General features: G+C 44.3%; 1 protein-coding gene across 4 annotated transcripts in view; it reads left to right on the forward strand.

Moving 5' to 3' along the window:
• The window catches only part of ZRANB3 (zinc finger RANBP2-type containing 3), a 105,901-nt gene that overhangs the window by 51,536 nt on the left and 30,741 nt on the right, over window positions 1-23,624 (forward strand). For 2 of the 4 annotated variants that reach the window (XM_089520124.1, XM_089520125.1), the window contains exons 4-8: window positions 12,691-12,709; window positions 16,982-17,160; window positions 18,607-18,838; window positions 19,677-19,762; window positions 22,363-22,534. In XM_089520124.1, coding sequence (XP_089376250.1) covers window positions 12,691-12,709; window positions 16,982-17,160; window positions 18,607-18,838; window positions 19,677-19,762; window positions 22,363-22,534 — 688 coding nt within the window. Of the gene's footprint in view, window positions 1-12,690; window positions 12,710-15,134; window positions 15,182-16,981; window positions 17,161-18,606; window positions 18,839-19,676; window positions 19,763-22,362; window positions 22,535-23,624 lie in introns of those variants that run through there. The other 2 variants (XM_089520126.1, XM_089520127.1) reach the window with 2 other exon arrangements.

Raw genomic sequence — 23,624 nt, forward strand, 5'->3', positions numbered from 1 at the left:
TTTAGGACTACATAGTGTAATTAATGATATACAAATGAAATGGTTGCTTATAGATTTTAAAACGTACTAAATTTTCCTTCTTTAAATAGCCGCAGTATGGAAGAGATGTTAATGCTAAAGTATTGGCTTGTGAGTAGGATGCAAATTATATGCTGGACTGTTATATAAAACTGATTCACATGTGTGGGTGAATATCCTAGAAAAATCTGGAACTCCACATTGAAGGAAAACAGCCCTCTTCCTCTCTACAGTATGTTCAGTTCAAATGTATGAGTCCTGTTAATTAAAGGGAAGAGGAACACCTTGGTGCTAAAACTATGATAGTTTTCCTTTGCTATCTATCTTTTGTGTTTATTTTGTTATCTATCTTTACATTGTGCTCAGTTGGAGTTAGTTACTTCCAGAAGAGGTGGGAAGCTAGGATATAAATGTTTTTAAAGAAATAAGGACATGTTAAAAATGGATATCAAAAGATGTTTTTTAATTAGCTTACTTGCTGTTCACCGCTATGATCTTTGGAATAGTGGTATATAAATAAAACAAATTATTAAATTAATTAATTCCTGTTTACAGTTTATGTACATTGTATTTCTCCATCTTTTGATACTAGTTTTACGTAAGCATCTGTAGAGGCTGGTTGACCCAGATTAGATACCAAAGCAACATAAAATCATGCCACCCTTCTCTCATTGTAGTTTGTTATTATGGTTTACTTCCAAACTACACTCAGACTTCCAGTTCAGCACACTATAATTGAGATAATGCCAGATTCCAGAAAATCCCTTTACACACATGCATGCCTTTAATGTAACAGAAGCTACTCCTGTGCACAACAACTGGTGCATACCTGCCCTTTACTTTGTTGCAAATTGGTGTTTTTGAGCTCTGGGAAAACCTTTTGATCTGCAGATGTCCATTTGTACATTTTCCTTTGTAAATATGTCGTTGAAGTATGGTTTAATGGTTAGCTTATTGGGATAAGGAGTTGGGACACCCAGGTCTGAATACTCACTGAGATGTATGATTCAGTGGTGACCTTGGTTTCAGCCTGGTTGGTGTAAGAACAAAGGTGGGGAAAGGAGAGCTCCATGTATGTGACCTATATGGATGGGAGGGGGCAGGAGGAGTTATACCTAATAAATAATAAACGTTTGTTTTAGCCAATGTATTGACAGGCTGTTGAGTTAACTGACAGTCCCTGACAGGTGAAACATTTAAGTAGAATTAGAGAGACAAAGGTAGTGACGTTACAGTTTTAAGTGTGTACATGTGTTATGGCCAGGTGACATTAAAATTAAATTAATATTTTTCAAAAGAAAATCACAGTGATGCTGCAGAGCCTATTTCCCTTTATCTATTTTTAAAGTATTCATTAGCAAAAGCAACAACACAGTTCCTAGACTTTGTCACTCCAAGGGACCTGTAGGCTGTTGTTAGGCAGTCTCATGGGGACTGGCATAATATCATTCTGTGAGGTTTGTGCTTGAGTGGGGATTTATATCCCTCATACTTTAGATGGTTTACAATGATTTAAAATAACTTATCATATGAAAGAACCAGAAAAGATCCTAAAGAGTAAAGATATACAACTGAGCACTAAAGTTAGAATCGTCCAAGCCATTGTATTTCCCACCACCATGTACAGATGCAAGAGCTGGGCAGTGAAGAAAGCAGATAAGAAGAAAATCAATTCAGCTGAGAAGTGGTGCTGGAGAAGAGTGCTTAGGATACCGTGGACAGCCAAAAAGACAAACAAATGGGTACTTGGACAGATCGAGCCTGCAATATCCTTAGACGTCAAGATGATCAAACTGAGACTGTCATACTTTGGCAGGGCTCATTAGAAAAGATAAACATGCTAGGAAAGGTAGGGGGAAATGGAGAGGCAGACCGCTTGCTAGATGGATGGACTCAATTAAGGAAGACATAGGCATGAAGTTACAGGATCTAAACAGGGCAGTGGAAGACAGGAGGTGTTTCAGACACAGGGTCGCCATGGGCTGGGGGCAACTCAATGGCAGTTAACAGCAACAATATAATATTTTACTACTGAATGGGAAACAATTGCTTTCCCTGTCATTCCAGTAGCATTCAAAAAGGACAAGGATGCAATTATTACATGCATTGGGGGCAGAGTGCGATTCATGCAGTGTTTATATTTGTTGGTGGAATCAACTTGGAAGAAGGAGGATGTTGCATTTAATCTTTTTTTTTAAAAAATCATTTAGTTTTAAAGTAAACGATTAGCTATGGTATTTTTTGTGTGGCTTTATCTAAGGGAGCAGGAGTCTAGGACACTTGAGTATTATTCATACCCACTTACGCTTTTTTCCATGTGAGCTGAGTTTATAAAATGAAATAAAATGGATTGCCTCAACACTCAATTAGCATTCTTGGATGTAGTCCTCATAGATGTCAGGAGCAGATGGTATGTGAATGATTTAGTCTCATTTGGGTAACTACCAGTTAAAAGGAAATGACTAATTGAACTTCAAAGAACAAGATGTCCTGCTTGTAGCAGTCAAAATGTGTGACAGAATTCAGATTTGTGCCTCAAAATTTTTATATGAAGATCTGTTTTCTTCTGCTTCAGCAGCACATAACCTTTCTGCAGGCGTAGGCAGCTTGCTCTGGTTTCATTAATATAGGAAGCTATGAGGGGGGAAAAATCTTAGAACTAACAGAACATGAGTGTCAGATGTTGCACTTTATTACAAGGATAAGGGATATAATATTGAATTACTTTAATTTCACTATAATGAGTCTTCTTATGTGGTATGTATTATCCTTTCATTCTGCTCACAAAAACAGATGGAATAGTTAACTAGACATAAAATAATCAAGTAAATGGTAATTAGATGTTACTGTATATAGTGCTAGGTAGTTTTCCTTTTAGATGTCACCTTCATATCATGAGACTTTTCCCTAAAGCTTTGAATGAACTGGGTGGGGGGATTTCTTATAGTCCTATCAGTGATCCCCAAACTTTTTTGGCCTACTGCCCTCTTTCCTCTTGGGTGACAACCCTAGTGCCCTCAATGTCTATTTCTTAATATTACGTCTACTATTTGTGCAGCAAACAACTGGACAGTGGTGTCTACCTCAGCCCCACCCAGCTTGCCACTGCCTCATCTTCCTCTTCCTCCTTTTGTTTGTGAATGCGGCAGTGGCTCAAGCCTGCTCCTCCCTCTCACCTGCGCCCTCTTTATAGCAAAAGGATGGCTGGCTGCTCTGTTGCTCCCTGGGTGACCGAGTGCAAAGGGAGACGCTTCTCCCCAGTGAGGAAGGACTCTCAATTCTTCTTCACCAGAGTATACAAGGGTGCAGCCAGCTTCCCACTCCCTCCCGCCCCCTGATGAGGAAGGACTCTGAGAGAGGCAAGCAAGGCAAAGGGCTCTTTTGAAGAATTGACCCTGTACACTCCACCCTTTCCTTCCCCAGAGATGTACCTTCCTCACACAGCTTCAAGTTGTGTCCCCCCCCCACACACAAAATGGTTTCGTCTGCTGCCTCTTTTCTCAGCCTATTCAGTGAAAGAAAGCAGGAGCAGCACTGCAGCTCCAGCCCGCCAGCTAAATCCCAGCAAAACGTATGAAGCTTAAGCAAGGTCCCAAATGTGAAAGCTCCTTTTTGCTGCACCTTCTTTTCTGCTGCCATGTACTGTAACTCCTCATCTCCATGGTCATCACCACGGTCCTAAAGCTGCTGGTTTCCTTTGACATTCTTGCACACCAGTATTTTGACTGAAGTCCCCCACTCTTTTGCTGCCTTTTGCCTAACTGCTCCCCTGGGTCTTTCCACTGCCCACAGGGGGAAGTACTGCCCACTATGGGAATTCTGTCTCAGTTATGGCCTGAATCTGTCCAAGGGCTAGGTTTTCACGACAGCCTTGGGTTTTCAACTAATGAATATATTTTTTGTTCTTGTGATTAAAATGTTTCTCCTATATTTTGCTTTTCTGTTTTTAACATAACATTAGTTGTCAACTGCACTGAGCATTTTTTTTACAGAAAGGGAGGTTATAATACTGTGTATGTCACTGTCATATAGCATAATTTTGATATTGTCGACAGGATTTATTTAAAATGTATTCCCTGTTTAGCAAGTAATGTATAAAATGATACATCTAAATAGGCAAATGCTCACTACTGCTGGACTCACGAGACCATGTGCAAGAGTTGCTGCCTAAAGAGACTTACATCTTTAGCAAGTTTCTGGTAGTCAGGAGATCTCATAATAATAATTATTAAAAGCTTTTCTCCTATACACAACTTATGGTAGAGGTTGTGATAGCATTCATAATAGTAATGTAATACCAGTTTTAAAAAAAAACACAAGTTCAACATTTCAAGCATAGATGCCCTCTGTCAAGGAAATTCATTGAAAGATAGTGGCTTGGATCCAAAGAGCCTGACATGAATGGAATTTAATTCCTTCCATTTCCTCAAATATAAAGCTTTGATTTTCACCTTTCTACCTCTCTTATAAAGATTAAATCCATGACACTTGGCACAATTGATGTCCTACATAGCAGTAACTGGGAAACTCTAGCATTTTACCTGTAGGAATTGAAAAGTTGGAAATGATATATATGTTTTAGACAAATGTTATTTCCAAACATCTGCTCCATTTGTTCTAGTTTTCTTGTGTCTTGAACAGAGGGTAAATCAAAGTACAGTGCTGCAGGTCCCATAAAGACAGTTTAAAAAAAAAACAATAACCAATCATCTACTAGCAACATCTGGACTTTCCTGCAAAGATTGTGCTAATGGCAAACTATATTTCCATAGATACTTGAACTGTCAATCCTCAAATCATCTTCAAGAAAGTCAGTCTTGCCAGTGAATCATTGTGATTATAGGCAAAATTTATTTATTATTTTCTCCAAAAGTGACAAATGCTACAAACTAGATAAAAAAGGAGGCAGTCATGCTAGTTGGAGATTGCAGGAGTTGCAGTTCAAGGTACCTGCAGGACATTGGGTTGGGACTGTCAGCACAACTGCTGGGGTCCAACAACCACTGTCAGAAACTCAAACGAGTCCTGGGTTTAAATCAGACCCTTGTAGCAGAGCTGGCAAATTTCCAGAAGCCGAAGCATGGCTCCAAAGTCCAAGTTGGGATGACAGCAACTGGATGTCTTCCAGGAACTGCAGCAATGCAGGATCCTCCGGGGACACACAGCAAACCGATGCTATAGCTTCTACTGATAAACCACCAGAGAAACTAAGTTTCTTCTTCGTGGTCTCTGCGAATCATACAAATGGGTTTTACTGCGCCTGCGCAGTGCTGTTCGGAAACTTCTAGAATCACTGGGCAAAGTTTACTTTGCAACATATAGCAACTTTTTGGCGGTAACCCCGCCCAAAAGTTCTGTTATAAGGCCCCTGCCTTCCTGCTCTTTCCCCAGTTCCTTTTTTCCGCCGTGCTGGTTGCTGTTTGGAACTTCGCTCTTGCTAGCTTGTTTGGATCACTGGTTCTAATTGACTCGGACTGTTTTTCTGGACTTTGGCTTCTCTTCTTCCCCTGTGCTTTTTGACCTCGGACCGTGTACTTCGATTTGGATCTCGGATCTTGTTTTGGCTTGTCGACTTCGATAAAGGATGTCTCCTCCTTTCAAGAAATGCGACGTCTGTGGAGGAAAAGTTCCTGTACAAGACCCGCATTCCTCTTGCCTGCTGTGTCTCGGCCGGGACCACGACCCCAGGGCTTGCAGCCTCTGTAAGTCTATGTCTTCCCAAGCCCGGAAGAACCGGGAATCGCGGCTGACATCCGCAATAGCCCAGGGCAAGATTCGGGAGGGGGATTCTCGCCCTGCCTCGGCCCCCTCGGCTTCTGCTGTGGCTCCTTCTCTCCCGGCCCGTGATGGCCCGGCCAGCGCACCTCCCTCTATTTCGCTGGTGCTGGATTCGGGGGTTTCTGACGCCGCACCCCCTGTGGCCCGCGGCTCCACTAAGCCCAGTGCCACCTCCAAACCCACTAAGCACCCTCATAAATCAGGGTCATTGGGTTCTGCTGCCGCCTCTGCTCCACCTCGCGAAGAGGGAGCTCCCTCCGAGACATCGGGGTCATCCCACCGAGCGGCCTCCGACCAGAGGTCCCATAAGGCGGCTTCAGCGACTTCTTCCAGCTCCAAGAAGGCCAAGACCAAGTCGGGATCGTCGGACCATTCCAAGCCCTCCAAACCTGATGACTCCGTCTCGAGAAGGGCCGCCTCCGAACCCGATGCCTCGGGCCCGAAGGAGCCCGCCTCCGGGAAAAAAGATGGAGCCGGACAAGTGGCTAGGATCTCGGAGTCACCGATCCTCTTCTTTCCCCCGGATGCACCTGCTCGCCCTAAGTCTGGCAAAAAGAGGCAATCATCGGCCCCGGTCTCAACATCTTCTTCTTCTGCTAAGAAGGCCAAGTCATCTAGTGGTCACCCAAGTTCGCAGTCAGAGTCTCCATCCAAGAGACTGGCCGCACCCAAGGAGGCTGCTGGGTCCCGCAAGGCCCATCATCGAGAGCGTCCTCGTCCCGACTCCCCGGTGATGGTTGCTTCCCTCACCACACCATCTGTCGAGGTCCACTCTCCTGTAAGGGATCGTGACCGTGGGGCCGCCGCCCAATCATCTTCGGTTCAAGCTCCGTCGGCTTCGACAGCGCTCCCCTTTCTCCTCTCAGATGATGAGGACCCTTGTGACCTTCCAGCGAGATCCCCTTCACCTGCTCCGCGTTCACCGGCTCGGGAGCTCGATGATGCTACATATTTCTACGACTCGGAGACTGACCAGTTCTTTTTGCCAGTTCCGAGAGACGTCGCCTTGGCTAAGCCCACTTCGGTTCGGGACCGCGTTCGTGAGCAAGACCGTGCTCATGGTCAGGATCGACACCGACCCGAGGAGCGCACTGACCGACCAGGGCCGTCTTCAGCCGCTTCCTTGCTGCCCGTGACCTGACCGACTGAACGCACCAGGCCTGTGGCTGCTGTTGAGCTGGTCTCTTCGGATTCGGAACCAGACCCCATCGGTTCTGATGATGCCTCGGGTGAAGAGGAGCTTGCTCGGGATTCCCCTCAATTCCTTCACCACCCAGAGATAGCCTCCCCGACGGATGATGTGAGGTCGTTTGCGGAGCATGTTATTAAGATGTCCAGGGCTCTGGACATCGAGCTCTCATATCCTGAAGAGGAAGCCAAGGACCCGGTTGAGCGCAGGGTTCGCGGTCGAGTCCACGCGACACCCTTCGTGCCGTTCCTGCCGTCTCTAGAGACTTTGGTCAAGTGCTCCTGGGATGCCTCTTCTTCACTCCTTGGCCCGCCACGCAAGATTGAGTCCCTCTACAGGGTTTCGGCTCCGAACTCACCATGGCTGACCTCACACCCTCGCCAGAATTCGGCTATCGTCGAGGGCGCCCAGCAGGTCTCCACGCAGCGTCAGGCGGCGTCACCAATGGACAAGGAGGCCAAGAAGATTGATGCCTTGGCTAGGAAAGCTTATGCAGCGGCTGCGTTGGCTGTGAAGGCGACCAACTACACTGCCTGTATGGGCGCCTATGTCCAAACCCTGATGGAGGGCATCTCCCCGATCGTGCTGGACGTCCCGGACGGGGTGCAACGGACTCTGACTGAAATCAGAGATGAGGCCCATTCCATTGGCACCTGGCTCATCACGGCGTCCAGGAATGTCGTGGAGTGTTCGGGCAGGGCCATGGCAGCATCCCTCGCCCTAAGGAGGCACGCCTGGCTAAGGGGCTCGGACCTCAATTCTAGCGTCAGAGCCACCATTGAAGACATGCCCATCGATGACTCGGGCCTGTTCCATGCCGAGACGGACGATAGGCTTAATCGAAAGTTCAGGATGAAGGCGGCGGCGAGAAAACATGGTATGTCGGCCCCCGTTCCATCCCCTTTCCGCAAGCGATTTCGCCCTTGGCAACAGCAACAAGGTCAATTCCATAGGTCCTCCTATCAGGACCGCCAGTTTCATCAGCAGGGCTCCCAGCGCCAGAGGTACCCGTCCCAGTCCTCTTCGTCTTCTGGCCGCCGTAATCAGTCTTCCCGGTACCGTAAAAACCGCCGGCAAGACCCCGATCAAGGCAAGAAGAGGACATGAAAACTTCCCGCGCACTTCGCCTCTCCTCTGTGCTTTTTGGACATCCTTAGGCCCTTTGCCAACGTTTGGGCCTCTATTTCTTCCGACTCCTGGGTACTAGACATTGTCTGTAGGGGCTATTCCCTCGAGTTCGAAGAGCTCCCGCCCACCGGAGCTTTTATTTCCACCACCCCCCCCTCGGACACCCTTCTCAACGAAGTGCGCGCTTTGCTTCTCAAAGGGGCAATCTCTCCGTTACCCTCCGAACACTGTTCCAGGGCATTCTTCTCCAGGTACTTCACGGTACCGAAGGCAGATGGCGGCATCAGACCCATTTTGGACTTGAGACATTTGAACCTCTTCCTCGAATACCGCCGGTTCCGGATGGTAACCTTGGCTTCTATTTTGCCTCTCCTATACCAGGGCCTGTGGTTTGCAACGGTCGACTTGAAGGACGCCTACTTCCACATTGGAATTCGGGAGTCCCACAGGAGATTCCTCGCCTTCGCCGTCGGCTCCACCGCGTACCACTACAACGTGCTTCCCTTTGGCCTTGCCACGGCTCCACGAGTCTTTACAAAGTGCATGGCTCCAGTGGTAGCATACCTCCACCAGAAAGGCTACAGGGTCTTCCCTTATCTGGACGACTGGCTGTTTGTCGCCGACTCACAACAGGACCTCCGAGAGGCAATCTCGTTCGCCTTGCATCTGTTGGACTCTCTCGGACTGGTCGTCAACAAGGAGAAGTCTCACTTCACTCCAGCCAGGCAGGCCAAGTTCATCGGAGCCATCCTCGACTCCGAAAGATGCTCCGCCTTCCTTCCTACGGACCGCTTCCAGGCGTTAGTAGCATCACTGAAGCCTTGCATTTCCCACAGAAGGGTGAGGGCCAGGGACGTCCAAGTTGTTCTGGGACACATGGCGTCAACGACCTTCGTGACACCGTGGGCACGTCTTCGCCTGCGCCCGCTACAGTCCTGGTTCCTCTCAGTCTTCTCTCCGATGGAGGACCCTCCATCAAAGTGGCTCACGGTACCGAGGCCGGTGGCCACTTCCCTAAGATGGTGGTTGGACGATCGCAACGTCTGTATTGGGATGCCCTTCCATCAGCCTCAATCTCAATTGACTCTGACAACCGATGCCTCTCTGGAAGGCTGGGGCGCCCATCTGCTCAACCTGGTTGTCAAGGACAAGTGGTCGGCCCAGGACAAACATCTCCACATCAATGCTTTAGAGATGCTCGCGGCCGAGAAGGCTCTGAGGGCATTCGAGCTCACTGTCACAGGCAAAGTGGTCCTCCTCAGGACGGACAATACTACCGTGATGTATTACATCAACAAGCAAGGAGGCACCAAGTCCAGGACTCTGCTCGAGATCACTCTTCGCATCTGGGACTGGTGCATCCAGAGCCAGGTGCTCCTCCAGGCAATTCACCTCCCAGGAGAGGACAACGAGTTGACGGATCGCCTAAGCAGATCCTCTTCGGTGTGCCACGAGTGGAGGCTCCATCCGGAGACGGTCAGTGACCTGTTCGAGTGGTGGGGAACCCCCCGGATCGACCTCTTCGCGACCGAGTGGAACAGCCACTGTCCCCAGTTCTGCTCCAGAAGGCTAATGGATGGATCCCTCGGAGACGCGTTCGCCTTCCTTTGGACGGGAGAGCTGCTTTACGCCTTTCCTCCCTTCCTTCTCATCACCAGGGTGGTGTCCAAGATGACAGCGGACCGTTCGCATGCGATCCTGATCACCCCGTGGTGGCCCAGACAGCCGTGGTTCGCATCCCTTCTCCACCTCTCCAGGAGATGCTTCCTCCTCCTCAACTTCCGTCCCGACCTGTTGTCGATCCAGGACGGCCAGATCTTGCACCCGGACATCGTGAACCTGCCGCTGGTGGCCTGGAAGATACAGCCCTAACCGCCCTGCCGGAGTCGGTGAGGACGGTGATCCTGGCTGCAAGGAAACCTTCTACTCAGCGGTCCTATGCCCTGAAATGGAAGCGGTTTAGCCTCTTCCTTGATCGAAAGGGCTTGTCTCCTGCTCAGGTGTCCACTCCAGTGGTGCTGGAATTTTTGATGGCGCTCTTGGATGAGGGGCTGTGCCTCGCATCCATCAAGTGCTATTTGTCTGCCATTTGTGCTAAGTACCAATTCGGGGGGAGGGCTTCCTTTTTTAGGGATCCCTTGGTGAAGGGGTTCCTTAAGGGATGTGCCAACTTGCATCCTCCTGTGTCGGTACCGGCGCCGGCTTGGAGCTTGGAGGCGGTACTGTCCGCACTCCAATCCAAGCCCTTTGAACCGATGGCCACGGCGGACTTGAGACTACTGACTTGGAAAACCGCTTTTCTTGTGGCCATCACTTCTGCCCGCCGTGCGGGCAAACTCTGTTCCTTGCTGAGGGACCAGCCCTTCCTGAGGTTTCACAAGGACAAGGTGGTCCTGCGGACAGACATCACTTTCTTGCCTAAGGTTGTGTCTGCTTTCCACATGTGCCAGGACATTGTGTTGCCGACCCTCGCTTCCAATCCGACTTCGGATGCGGAGCGGAGCCTGCACTCCCTTGATGTCAGGAGAGCGCTGGCGTTTTACCTGGACAGAACTGCTGCCTCCAGTCGGTCCGAGAGACTTTTCCAATGCTACTCGGAACCGAAAAAGGGGTTGCCTGTGTCTGCGCAGAGGTTTTCCAAATGGGTGGCCGGTACCATCCACCTCTGCTATGAACTCCTGGGCAAACCTCTCCCTGGCAGGGTTCGGTCCCACTCCACAAGGGCAGTGTCAGCATCCTCTGCATTCCTATCGGGGATTCCCTTGGAGGATGTTTGCAAAGCTGCTATTTGGTCCCAACCTCTGACTTTTATCAAACATTATAGGTTGGACACCAGAGCTATTCGAGACGCAGCTTTTGGGAGGGCTGTGTTGGTTTCAGGGTTGCATTGATTGCACTACTGATGGTTGTGTTTCAGCATTTGTGTATATAATGCCTTTGCGTTTACATTCTGTTGAATGATGCTTTGCACAATTTCAATGGGATGGGTCTTGCACGACCTTATCTCCCCTTCTCAGGTTTAGCAATGTTGTTGCTATGTTTGGTTTGTGCAAGAACAAAAAGACTGACTCCTTTTATGGTTCAAGGTGTTTATTGTCCTAATAAATGTACCTTTGGTTTACCATAGCTTTGGTCTCAGGACACTCCCTCCGCCGCATACCTAAGCTTGTCAGTCTAAACCCATTTGTATGATTCGCAGAGACCACGAAGAAGAAGGACAGGTTGCTTACCTGTAACTGTATTTCTTCGAGTGGTCATCTGCGAATACATACAAATCCCACCCGTCCATCCCCTCAGTGTCCTGCTCTTATTGGCTCTTCCATCGCCTGCTTGGCGGAAAAAATTGCGGAACTGGGGAAAGAGTGGGAAGGCAGGGGCCTTATAACGGGTGGGCGGGGTTACCGCCAAAAAGTTTCTATATGTTGCAAAGTAAACTTTGCCCAGTGATTCTAGAAGTTTCCGAACAGCACTGCACAGGCGCAGTAAAACCCATTTGTATGTATTTGCAGATGACCACTCGAAGAAATACAGTTACAGGTAAGCAACCTGTCCTTCCCAAAGTGCTCTTTATTCACAGTGCTATTATACAAATACAGATCTTTAAAACTCCAAACCATACCAATCCAACTCCTTCTACAAACCCACAAGCTATCCCTTGCAACCCCTGGGTTTATATCGTCTCCAGACCATGTGGTCTCCCAAACCCAGTGAGTTCAGGTGTGTAACCATGTCATGTGTCTCCTGTGCAATCTAGACACATGGTTTCATCATCCATGGCTACGTGCACTTGGGCACTGAAGTGTCCTTGAGACAATGAGCTTCAGCTGAGCTTGATCAACCTTGCCACTCTGCTGAATGCTCATGGCCAAACACACACACATCAAGCATTTCCCTGTGTGCTGTGTTTTAACCCTTCAAATCCCTGACAGGGACAGGCTAATCTAGATGTAGAGAGTGCATCTCATGAGTCCCCAGCAGCTAACAAACTCATTTTTGTGTCCCCCAGTTTACCCTGAGTACAACCAAACCTAGGCTGAGATCGTACTGGCCCACTTGAATTTATAGTAGGGGATGGGAAGGATTTAAACCCAGATCTCCTGGATGTTTAACCATCTCTAGCCAGTACAACATACTCATTTTCCAGATACACATGAGATGACCAGTATGTTCAGTGTGTCAAGTCCAGTGACTAATCACTACATTTAAAGACATGCGGTGGAAAATGGAATTGTGCTTTAAAAGGGAAGCAAGAACTTGGATATTCCCATTGGGATATTTTTATCCCCTTCCCACTTTTGAAAAAGTAATTCCATGCCCTATCAGAAAATCCTCTTTTCAGTTGAACAAGTTTGCTATGCACTGTGGGTGGATGTAAATAGTGCTATTCAATAAATAGAAGTCTAACATTCCCTTGGACACTTGAAATTAGGCATATAAATATTTGTATCCTGGACAGTGATAACATTCAGTGTGAGTGTATATTATATATTCTGAATAATAATTCAATTAATATGGAATGCATGATTTATTTAATCACAGTTGTACATATCTTCTAACTTTCATATTTTGTCCTCTAGGTGCATGATAGCAGATGAGGTAAGTGGCTTTCTATCTGTGTCTTTCCCTCTCTTTCTTATATTTTCTTTTACCATTTCTTTTAGAAAGTTTATTCAAGTGTGCAACTCTCCCCCTGCCCTGGCAAACCCATATACTTCTCTGGGAGGTCCTGTAGAAGGTGTCTGTGCTGGTTAGAGCTTCTGGGAGTTGCAGGCTTTGATCTGAAAGTTCCTCTTGTAGATGCTGCTGTAGCTGCACTCATATTCAGAGCTTTGGCCCCTTAAGAAGATGTTGGGTTGACTCTTTAAAAAGCCATGATGTCTCCTGCCTTTGCCAGGGCCTCCATCTTCTCTGTAGAAGACTGACTTAATAATGCTGGTATATGCTGCCAGAGCCTGCATAGGGCTTTGCTTCAGATTGCATTCAGCTTTCGTGGATAATGCCACTACAGATTTCTCATAGGAGCCATAGAAATGGTGTCTCAGGAAAAGCAATAGATGTCCTCCAGATATGGGTTATTATTTTCTCAACAGTCTTCTATCCATTTTGTATTATGAACATTTTTCCTCTGGTGTAGTTGTCAGTTCAAACAGTGGGACTGATGGAGCTGCTCTCCTTTTTGCAATCAAGTACGACCTTAAGCCTGACATTCTTAAGAGACATGTAGCATTCATGTCTTCCCTCTCACTCTCACTTAATCACAATTGTGGATATGCCCCCAGTGGTGTACAGATTTCCTACCTGGAAGCTACACTTGGTCCTAAAAGCCCTTACTAGTCCTTCTTTTTAGTCCTTCCTTCCTTTTTTTTTGTCCCATCCCCTCTCATCTCTTTGAAAGGTTGGAACATGTATTATCTTTCTTCAGGACTCTCAAAATCTGCATCAGACACACAAGAGATATGAGGCACAGGGTTATTAAACTCTTCATATCCTTTAACTCCTCCTCCTTAGATAAGGATGTTTCCAGTTCTGTGTTAGTGCATACTGTGTGTCCAGGAAGGGTGAAATATTCTGCAACTGAATTTTGGGTATTGCTGTTTCTAATGTTAGATTTATGTCCATTAATCCTTTTGCACAGAGATTGTCCTGTTGTTCAATGTTGAATATAGAGGGGCATTGCTGGCATTAGGATGGCATATATCACATTGAAGGAAGAGCAATTAAATGTGCGTCTGATGTTGTGAGTGATGCTATTGGTCCCTGTGGTATTGCTCTCAGCGTAGATGAGGAGACCGAACTGGCATTTGGGTTTGTGGCTGGGTCTTGTCCCTGTGTTACAATCCATGTTATGTATCCTGTTGTAAGTGAATAGCTGTTTAAGATTTGGAGGCTATAGGCCAATAAAGGCCTGCCTCCCAGAGTTTGTGTGAGGGCTGTGTTATTCTCCACAATTGGTAGTATTTTGTTGATGATGTGTATGAGTAGTCTTAACTGGGAATGATTGGTGTCCGCTAGGGATGTTGTCATTTTATGTTTTTGGTCTGTCTTGTAAATGGTTGTTCTGTGCTTTCAAGTTGTTTCTGACTTATGGTGACCCTAAGGAGAACCTGCCATGGGATTTCCTTGGGAAGATTTGTCCAAAGGAGATTTGCCATTGCCTTCCCCTGAGGCTGAGAGCATGTGACTTGCCCAAGGTCACACCTTGTTGATGGTTAATCTTGCTGTGTCAATTTATTTCTTCACCTTCTTAGGTGGGTATGGGTAGTTTGAGAAATGTCTGTTGTAAATCCAAGAGTTTTGAGAGTCTCTGTCTTGTGGGTCTGAACAGATGTGGTTGTATTGGAGGGTTTGGCTGTAAACAATAGATTTGTTAGTGTGTGCTAGGTGGAAACTGGAGCCATGTAACTTTGTGTAGGTTTTCAATAGAGTGTGATGCTTAGATATCCATTGTGCAGTTGCACAGTGGTGTCAAGAAAGTGAATCTGTTGTTGGATTGTTTCACACTCATGTTGATGATAGGGTTAATGTTACTGGAATCCTGGTGGAACTCCTCAAGTGATTGCTTTCCATGTGACCAAAGCACAAAGATGTCATCAAGAAATCATAGGTAGGAGAGAGGTTTTGGGTTGCATGTGCTGAGCCATTGTCCTTTAATAATTATTTTTTAATGATAACTTTGTAGGATACAGAGAGGTTGATGCAGCAGGATCAACTTCACTTGGAACTAGCTTGTAAGTTTAAGAGAACTCCAAGGAAGGATGAGGGTACTCCAGATAAGGAAATAATATTGTCTTTTTACAACTATTTTTGGGCAGTTTAAGCCACTTTAGTGTGTTAAAAACAGAGATACCCATTTTTTTTACTTAAAATCCAAGCAACCAGTGTTTGAAGTAAGTATAGGTTTTAGTGCTGATTGTCTGTAATAATTAAACCCACATATGCCACCATTCTGCATTACAAAAAAACATGTTTCTCTGGAGCTTCACGTGATTCTTTAGTATTTTTGTTTTGCTTCTTTTCCTAGTGACAAAGGAAGGCCTTTAAGAAGACAAATGAGATTGGAAGTATCAAGTAATTACTGGGCTATATAAGTCTCTGCTATTTTCATTTGTTTTTGTTTGTCTCTGAGGTACAAACACAAGGTTTAAAATAATACTCAGTTTTCAACCTTTTGGCCCCATACAGACAGGCCACAATAAAGCTGCTTAGGACCACTTTTGAGGTATGCTGTTTCAATGATGCATGCGTACTAAGAGTCTAGAAGCTGCTCGAAAGCTGCGCTCTAGTCTTTAGGACTGGATCGTGGCTTTGGTGCAGCTTCTGGACTCTTAGTAAGCATGCATCATTTAAATAGCATACCTCCAAAGTGACCTGAAGCAGCTTTATTTTGGCCTGTCTGTATAGGGTCTTCGTTTCCAATAGATGGAGGCTTCCTGTGGTAGCTTTTGAGAGGTAGAAAAGTATAGAAAACAGGGGCATTTTTTCCAGAAATTTAAATTTGTGAAAAGCAGTGGTCTATACCAGCTGAGAGAGCAAGTGTGGCATTTGAGTGTTGGTTTGAGTGTTGGACTATGACTCTGGAGAACAGGGTTCAATTCCCAGCTCAGCCATGAAACCCACTGAGTGACCTTGGGCAAGTCACATGCTCTTAGCCTCAGGGGAAGGCAGTGGCAAACCTCTAAAACAAACATTGCCAAGAAAACCCCTTGATAGGTTCGCCTTAGGGTCTTTTCTAGGTTGTCCTTGAGGGAGACATCTTGAAAAGCAGTTGTGCTTCAGTTGCTTCCCAGGTGAGGCAAGGGCACAGTTCCTTGCTTGCTTCACCCAGAAAAGTTCCTTCTGCCCTTTGTCCATTAGACATCTTTCACTACCCTTTTTAGTCTGCTAGTCTTGTAGACCTTCATTTTTCCTTTTCCTTTGTGACCTTGGTGAAGGGGAACCCTTTCCTTTACATTTGTTCTTTACCACTTTTTCATGGCAGTGAACCAAGGAGTGAAAAAAAAAACCCTGAAAAACAAACAAGAATACTATAGATGTCCTGGTGATGAGACTGTATGGCATGTGATCCAGATCCCTGGAGAGGCTCACAAAGCCAGACTCCTTCAAACTTATGTCAGTGTTAGAGTCTCAATACAGGGAGCAAGAGATGGAGCACACAGCTGCTTCAGTGGTCCACCAACTACTCACTAATAAAGCCAGGGACTTGACTGATTAGTCAGTTTCCTTGTCTAACTTTTACCCAGTGAAATATAGTCATCCCTCCGTATCCACTATGGATTCAACCATCCACAGCTTGAAAATATTCAAAAAATATAAATTGGATTTTGCCATTTTATAAAAGGGACACCATTTTACTATGTCATTATTTTTAATGTTTAATGCAACTTGAGCATCCACGGATTTTGTTATCCACGGGCGATCCTGGAATCAAACCCCAGTGGGTACCAAAGTATATCAGTACAGTAGGCAAGTATATCATCCTTTAAGTAAATAATGCTTTATCTGGGGAAGGAATTTTATTTATTTATTTATTTATTTAGGTATTTATATCCCGCCCTTCAGCCCTAATGGCTCTCAGGGCGGCTTACAATTATTATTTTTAATCAGAAAATAATTTAATTTAATTTAAAAAAATTTAAGTGGCAATGGCTTCAAAAGTTTTCATTTAGCACTTCTATAACTGGAAGATGTGATTGCTTTTACATTATGTTACTTTGACAGATTACTCAGGTGCTGTCAAATTTACTGCAGAGCTAGTAGTTAAATTTAATTTGAACCTGTGTAAACAATTTATATGGTTAGTGCATTTTTTCTTCCTTTCATTTAAAGAATTCTAAACTGTTTTCTTCCTCTTTTCTGATTTCATCTTAGATGGGCTTGGGGAAGACTATCCAAGCAATAGCAGTATCTTACTACTACAAGAATGAATGGCCTTTATTAATAGTAGTGCCCTCATCACTGAGGTATCCTTGGGTCGATGAGATGGAGAAATGGATTCCAGACCTCTCTCCAGAAGATACAATCATCATTCAGAATAAAACTGACATTTGGTGAGTGGCATATTGGCAATGGCCTTACCCCAGGTATAGCTATGTAAGTGGGCACAAAATGATTTCATTTTGCTACTTTAAAAGCTTGCTTTAAATCATGGGTGGGCAACTGTAACAAATCAGGGAGGGGACAATTTTCTGCTCTTAGAATAGAGGGAAGCAAGATAGAATACCAAAACATCCAGAAATGGCTGAAAGCTTTGTGGGAATGGAAAAGTACCTTAAAGGTAAACTGCTGCTCCTGAAATCTTCCAGGAGAGGCAACCCGCTCTTTTGTGTGTCAAATAACTAACAGTTCAGGACATCTGAAAGGGTCAAGTACGGTACCTAAAATAAAAACAGCATTGGGAGGGGCACTTTATCTATCCCTGGTCTACATTCAGTTGTTAGTCACAACTAGGAGGGTCCTACTGAATTTGTGGACTTTCCATATTCCTGTTGATACAGAGGGCCTGCTATATTCAATTGAATATAGGTCTTTATGTCACAGTGTAAAAAGGAAAGGAATGTTAATATTTGTTTTCATTCCTTATTTCATTAATTCACAAGGACCTAATAATAATAATAATAATAATAATAATAATACTGTTTATTTATAGCCCACTTTTCCAAAAAGAGATCAAAGCGGGTTACAACAAGGGTACAAAACATCGTACAATTTAGAGCTAGGGTAGCAAATCTTCTGTAACTGAAAGAGAAATGGGGGAGAGGAGGTGTTCCCACATAACCTTTGTGCACAAATATGTTCTTGTGTACCCATACTTCCTCCTCCTCTCAAAATCCATGATGAGAAGGTTTAAATCTCCCCTTCTTGAGTACTGACATCTCATGGGTACCCTCTTCCCCCTGCAATGGTTCTAGCTGATTGATGTTGGGAATAGCTTTTCTCATTCTCTGTCAGCTGAGTGGGAAGGAGGTGTGCAGTTTGAATGGGGGGGATGCTTAGTGTACACAAACAAGTTGCTGTTTACTTAAATTGGTGGTGTTCACTTCATGTAGCCTACCATTCAGTTGCGTGGGAGAGCACAATTATGATGTGGATGGTGGTGTATGGTAATGATTCTCTCATTTCCCCCTGCATTATTGAATTTGGTCTGTCACTCAAATGGCAAAAGTATAGCCATGGCACCTATGTGAGCCACATGGAAAGCCTCCACAGTCTCCATATGAGCCGTATGTGACCCAGATAGTCTAACTCTCATAAATTCAGAGGCTAAGAAATTGTATTTTCTGTTTAAAAATGTCTCCTACTGATAAGTCAATTCAATAATTGGTTGACCTAGTCTGTTGATTGCTGTTTAACTGGGGCTGTTTGAAATGTTACAGTTCAGAGACTTTGGCTTTATTATGCACTTAAATCATATTAATTTGAGTTATGACTAGTTGTCCCTTGAAGTTTGCTTTATTATTTGGCGACTAAATAATTTTCTTTTCCCATTTTTGTAGGAGGGTATCTACAAGCAAAGTGATTGTGTTGGGTTATGGGCTGCTTACTTCAGATGCACAGACTCTGATAGATACTCTATACAAGCAGAAGTTCAAAGTAGTAATAGTTGATGAATCCCACTACATGAAATCCAGAAATTCAGCCCGTAGCAAGATTTTATTGCCTATTGTGCAGAATGCTGTTCGCGCCATTCTCCTCACTGGGACTCCTGCTTTAGGAAGACCTGAAGAGGTTCTGTAAATCACCTTTCGCTTTCAAAATCACAGTTTATTTGTCACACAAAACATACTGGCTTATTGAGACAAGCTTTGAGTGTTTTTGCTTCCTGTTCCCTTTTCTCACTCAGATTCCTTGTCTTGATCCCCAATTTTATACAGAAGCCTGAATTTCAACTAATATTGCTTGTGTCAATCATAGTTAACCTGCATTTTTTTTGGGGGGGGGGGGGAGAGCAACCACGGATGCTTCAAACCAGGAAAAGAGCAAACAAGTGAGGCCATAGAAGTGCAGTGGGGAAAACCGACTCTGTTGCTGATTCTTGACTTGCCCTGTCTTCTGAATAGGGCATAAAATGAAGCAATATATAATATGGCCTTTGCAAAGTATAGTTCAGATAGATCTTTAGTTGCATATGGATTGAACAAGGATTTAGTGCACATCACATTTTTTGAAACTGTTGTGACAACATATTGTTTGCCCGTGAGGCAAAATTCCCCTCAAGGAAAGGATATAGAACAATAATGGATCATTACTGACAGGGATCGCTTTACACTATTTTGTTTTTGTTTTTTTAAAGGGTAAAAGGTAATAAGCCATACCCTTATTTTATTGAAGATGTGTTTGAAAAAAAATGTTCATTAGCCTAAACCATTAAAAACAATTGTTACATTGTGTGGGTGTAGCATCTCAGTATCTTCGTCAGCAGTGCTGTAGACATTATTTGAGAAGCACCCTTGATGGTGACTGAAAAATATAATGCTCCTAGAAGGAAAATGCATGAGTTTAAGACTTTTGTTAGTACGTTTTATGGCTTCTTAATCAAGTATATTTGTGATTATTTTGCTTACAGCTTTTTATGCAACTTGAAGCACTCTGCCCAAGAAAATTTGGGACATGGACTGAATATGCAAAAAAATACTGTGATGCACGTGTCAGGTACTGTGATTTCCTTTCTTTTTCTCCACCTATTGATCAGAACTTGGAAATTTCATTTCTAAAAGTTACGCATTCCCTTTATTCTTTGTAGTGTTTGAGAATGATTGGCTGCCATTGCTCATTGCAGTGTTAAAGAGATAACTCATAGTGTTGCATGTTGCACTGCTCACTAATTTTTTTGTTTCTTACTGTTACCTTTTTGAGGGAGAAAAAGCAGAATTGATAAAAAAAAATGATGTAAGCCTGTGTCAAAATACCACAACAAAAGCCCCTTAAAAGTCATATTTGAAAGGAAGTAAAAACTATTACTCATTAATCCAGTAAAGTAACTTCTTATCTTTTATGTTACTTTAGAATCGTGACTTTATTGTGTTTGTTTTGCCTGAAAAAGTAACTAGTTGCATTCACAATAGTCCAAAGCACATTGCAGAAATAATCCAATTTAAGACTGCTTTAACTGCCCTGCTTCAGTACTAGGGAATTTTGGGAACTAGTTTTGTGAGACGTTTTGCCTTCTCTCTCAAAGAGTTCCGGGGCCACAATAAACTAGAATTCCCAGGATTCCCTAGCACTGAGTCAGGGCTGTTAAAGCAGGCTCAAATTGGATTATTTCTGCAGTATGTTTTGAATCAATGTTACTCTTAACATGTTTATTCTAAGCTGTGCTACTAATCGGGCATAACCTTGAAAGTAGCAATCAGTTCTGTTTGCTATAACTGGAAGTACAAGATTTCAGAGTCCTAACATTTGCTTTTATTTGTGGAGGAATTATGCTATTGTAAGCCTAGGCCGCTCATGGTGAACCTTTCAGGGACTGAGTGGCCAAATTCAAAGGTGTTCTGGCACCGGATGTTACCAGAGGTGGGACTTCCAGGGGCAGGACTTCTGCCTTCCAGGACATCCAGGGGCAGGACTTCCCTGGAGACAGCTAAAGGTCTGGAAGGGCAGGGGAGGTAAAAGGAGGAACGTCTCCTCTTCCTCAACTCTCCCGGGTCTTTAGCTCTTCTCTCGCCCTCCCATCTTTCCATGTGCCCTCCAAAATGAGGGCACACGTGTACACTGAGCCCGCGCCATACGTGGGCTCCTTATGGGCGGCTTTCAGCATACGCTGAAGTTGCCTGAGAAATGGGTGTGCGCCCTGCGAGCACGCATTGCTGTGCAGTGAGCACGAGCCCCATTATATCCAGTCGGGCTTGTGAATGGTGTGTGCGGCCACGCAGTGTGTACACAGCTGCACAGCAAGCATGAGCCCCATTATATCCAAGCTTTTAAGTCATATTTGCTTTACGCGAGGGGGGGTCCAGAACAGATCCCACATAAAGCAAGGGCCCACTGTAATAGTTTTGCTGCCACGGGCCTAGGCTACGAAGCCTTATTTCTGTAACTTAAAAGGAAGTAGTAAAATGGTGTCCTTATATAAAATGGCAAAAATTGAGGTTTGCTTTTTGTTTTTTGTTTTTTTGTTTTTTTATAATCTTTATTAAATTTTACATTTAAAAAGAAAAAACAAATCTATCCGACAACACAATGTTACAGTTCATTAAATAAATAAATAAAAGGTTTGCTTTTTGGATTGTTTAAAAAAATATTTTCAAGATATGAATGGTTGAATCCATGGATACAAAATCTGTGAATACAGAGGGCTGACTGTAGATAGTTCAGTAGCATCCTATTCTGGGTTGGGGTACAAAATGCTCACACCTGAGCTCATGTGTTTTAGGGGGGGGGGGTTGGACATGAAATCTTCCCCCATATTTCTTGTCCCTGCATAGTTCTTGTCCTTGCTAGATTATTCTCCCTGCTATTACAGATTTATTGGACAATACTTTGTTCATGACAGGACTGAGACAGTGTATATGACATTACAACCAGGGGTAGGCAAAGTGTCCCAGGTATTATAGAACTCCTGATGTTCTTCACTGTTGGCTGTGGTGGCTAGGATTGATGGGAGCTGTAGGTCGAAAACATTTGGTGGGCCAGCCTTTATCCATTCCCTTTAAAAAGCACGATGTGGTAGCAGTGTTCAGTCCCCCCTACATTTTTGCGGACTTGAAGTTCGCATCCCTCACCCGTTCACGAGTGGCAAATGGAGGGGGAGAAAATGGGGGGTGCGTCCACAGGGGCGCACCACCATGCAAGCCAATAGGCTTGAATATAAGCAATTTCCCACTTTCGCCAGGGGGGGGGGGATCCAGAATGGATCCACCATGAAAACCAAGTGGCAACTGTATTTACTTTAATACTGAATTCTCGTGTGTGTCTTGAATCTGTCTTGCTTTTGCGGGTCAAAGCAAACCTGGGACAGACAGGAAAAATCAATGCAATGCTTGTTTCCCACTTAAAGAGACAACTTTGATACCACTGTTTTATATAGGAGCCATGGCTTAGCAGGAGTTATATTTTATTCTAAGGTACCTAAAACATTACTGAGAGATCACCAGTGCTTCATATGCAGAATCCATCGAGATACTCAGTTTAATGTTTGCCTTATTTTGTAGAGGTGTTGAATGCTGATCTAGTATTTGTTTATGTGCCCTCCCCTCCTTTTTGTTAAATCAAATGTTAGCAAGTGTTGATTTAAATTTGTTGTCTTGTTTCAGATTTTTTGGTAAAAAGCGACAGTGGGACTGTAGAGGAGCTTCAAATTTAGATGAACTGCACCAGTTACTCAGTAATGTAATGATCAGGAGACTGAAGAATGATGTTTTAACCCAGTTACCACCTAAAATCAGACAGCGAATTCCTTTTGATCTTCCCAAAACTGCTGCTACGGTAAGCTTGCGTACTGGTTAACAACCTTTCTGCTTCTGGCAAGGAGCTACTCTAATAACAGTGAGGTGATGATGGCTATAATTCATTTTCATGGGTATAGTGTCTGAAGAAAGTACACAGACAAGCATGCTCCAGAATCTCTCACTACACTAGCCTGCACAGGTTCAGGTACATGACTACCTATTCATGAAGCTCTATTATTAAAAAAGAACTGATTCTCTGAAAAATACAATTCTGATTTAGCAGAAACCACTGTGTTTAACACTGATCCTGTTCTTTTCAGGGTGAGGGCAAATCTCTGTGTACTGAATGGTAAATTGCTTGTGTACCTTATTGTTTTCTTTTTAGGAAAATGGGGAGAGAGTTTGATTAGAAGTCTGGTTTGCATTTAGGTGTTCTAAGTACAACTTTTCATACTAGTAAATGCTCTCTGCCCGTTGGTTCAAATACTTCATATACATCTGTATGACTTACAGTTTCCCATCCATCATAGAACTGTAGAAAGATGACCAAGGGCTGTTTACACTTGCCAGGGTAGGAAAGCTACAGTTAAAGCATCCTTGACTGATGGTCATTTGTTTACAGACCTCCAAGAAAGGAGAATTCACGTCCTAGCCGTACTGCTCAATAGCTCTTGCCGTCAAGAAATGTTTCAGAATGTTAGTCTAAATCTTCTTTCTCGTAATTTGAATCTATTGGTTCTGGTCCAACCTTCTCAAGTAGCAGAAAACAAGCTTCCTTTGTGTTTCACAGCAAAGCCCTTCAGATATTTGAAATCTTCTCTTCTCTTCTCTCTGACAGTTTGAATAGTTAATATTGCAGATCACTTTAGGAACTTGACTGTGTCTTTTAGATATGAGCCTTTAATCTCTTTCTAGGTGATTATTTGCACCTTATGGCAGCATTTGCCCCTTTTTCCTTTAAGTATTTGGTTGCATCCAGACTGGAACATGCCAGAATTCCACTCATGGTAGAGGAATGGGGTGGGATGACATGCCAGGTGCCATCTCCTCTGTGGGCCCAGTGCTTTCATCACTCATTGTAAGACCTGGAAGCTAGTACTCGGGGCTGCAAGCAGAAGGCAAAATTG

This window comes from Sceloporus occidentalis, unplaced genomic scaffold (genome assembly GCF_023333645.1).
Source record: "Sceloporus occidentalis isolate IW3139 unplaced genomic scaffold, rSceOcc1.0.p SCAF_4, whole genome shotgun sequence".
Taxonomy (NCBI): Eukaryota; Metazoa; Chordata; class Lepidosauria; order Squamata; family Phrynosomatidae; genus Sceloporus; species Sceloporus occidentalis.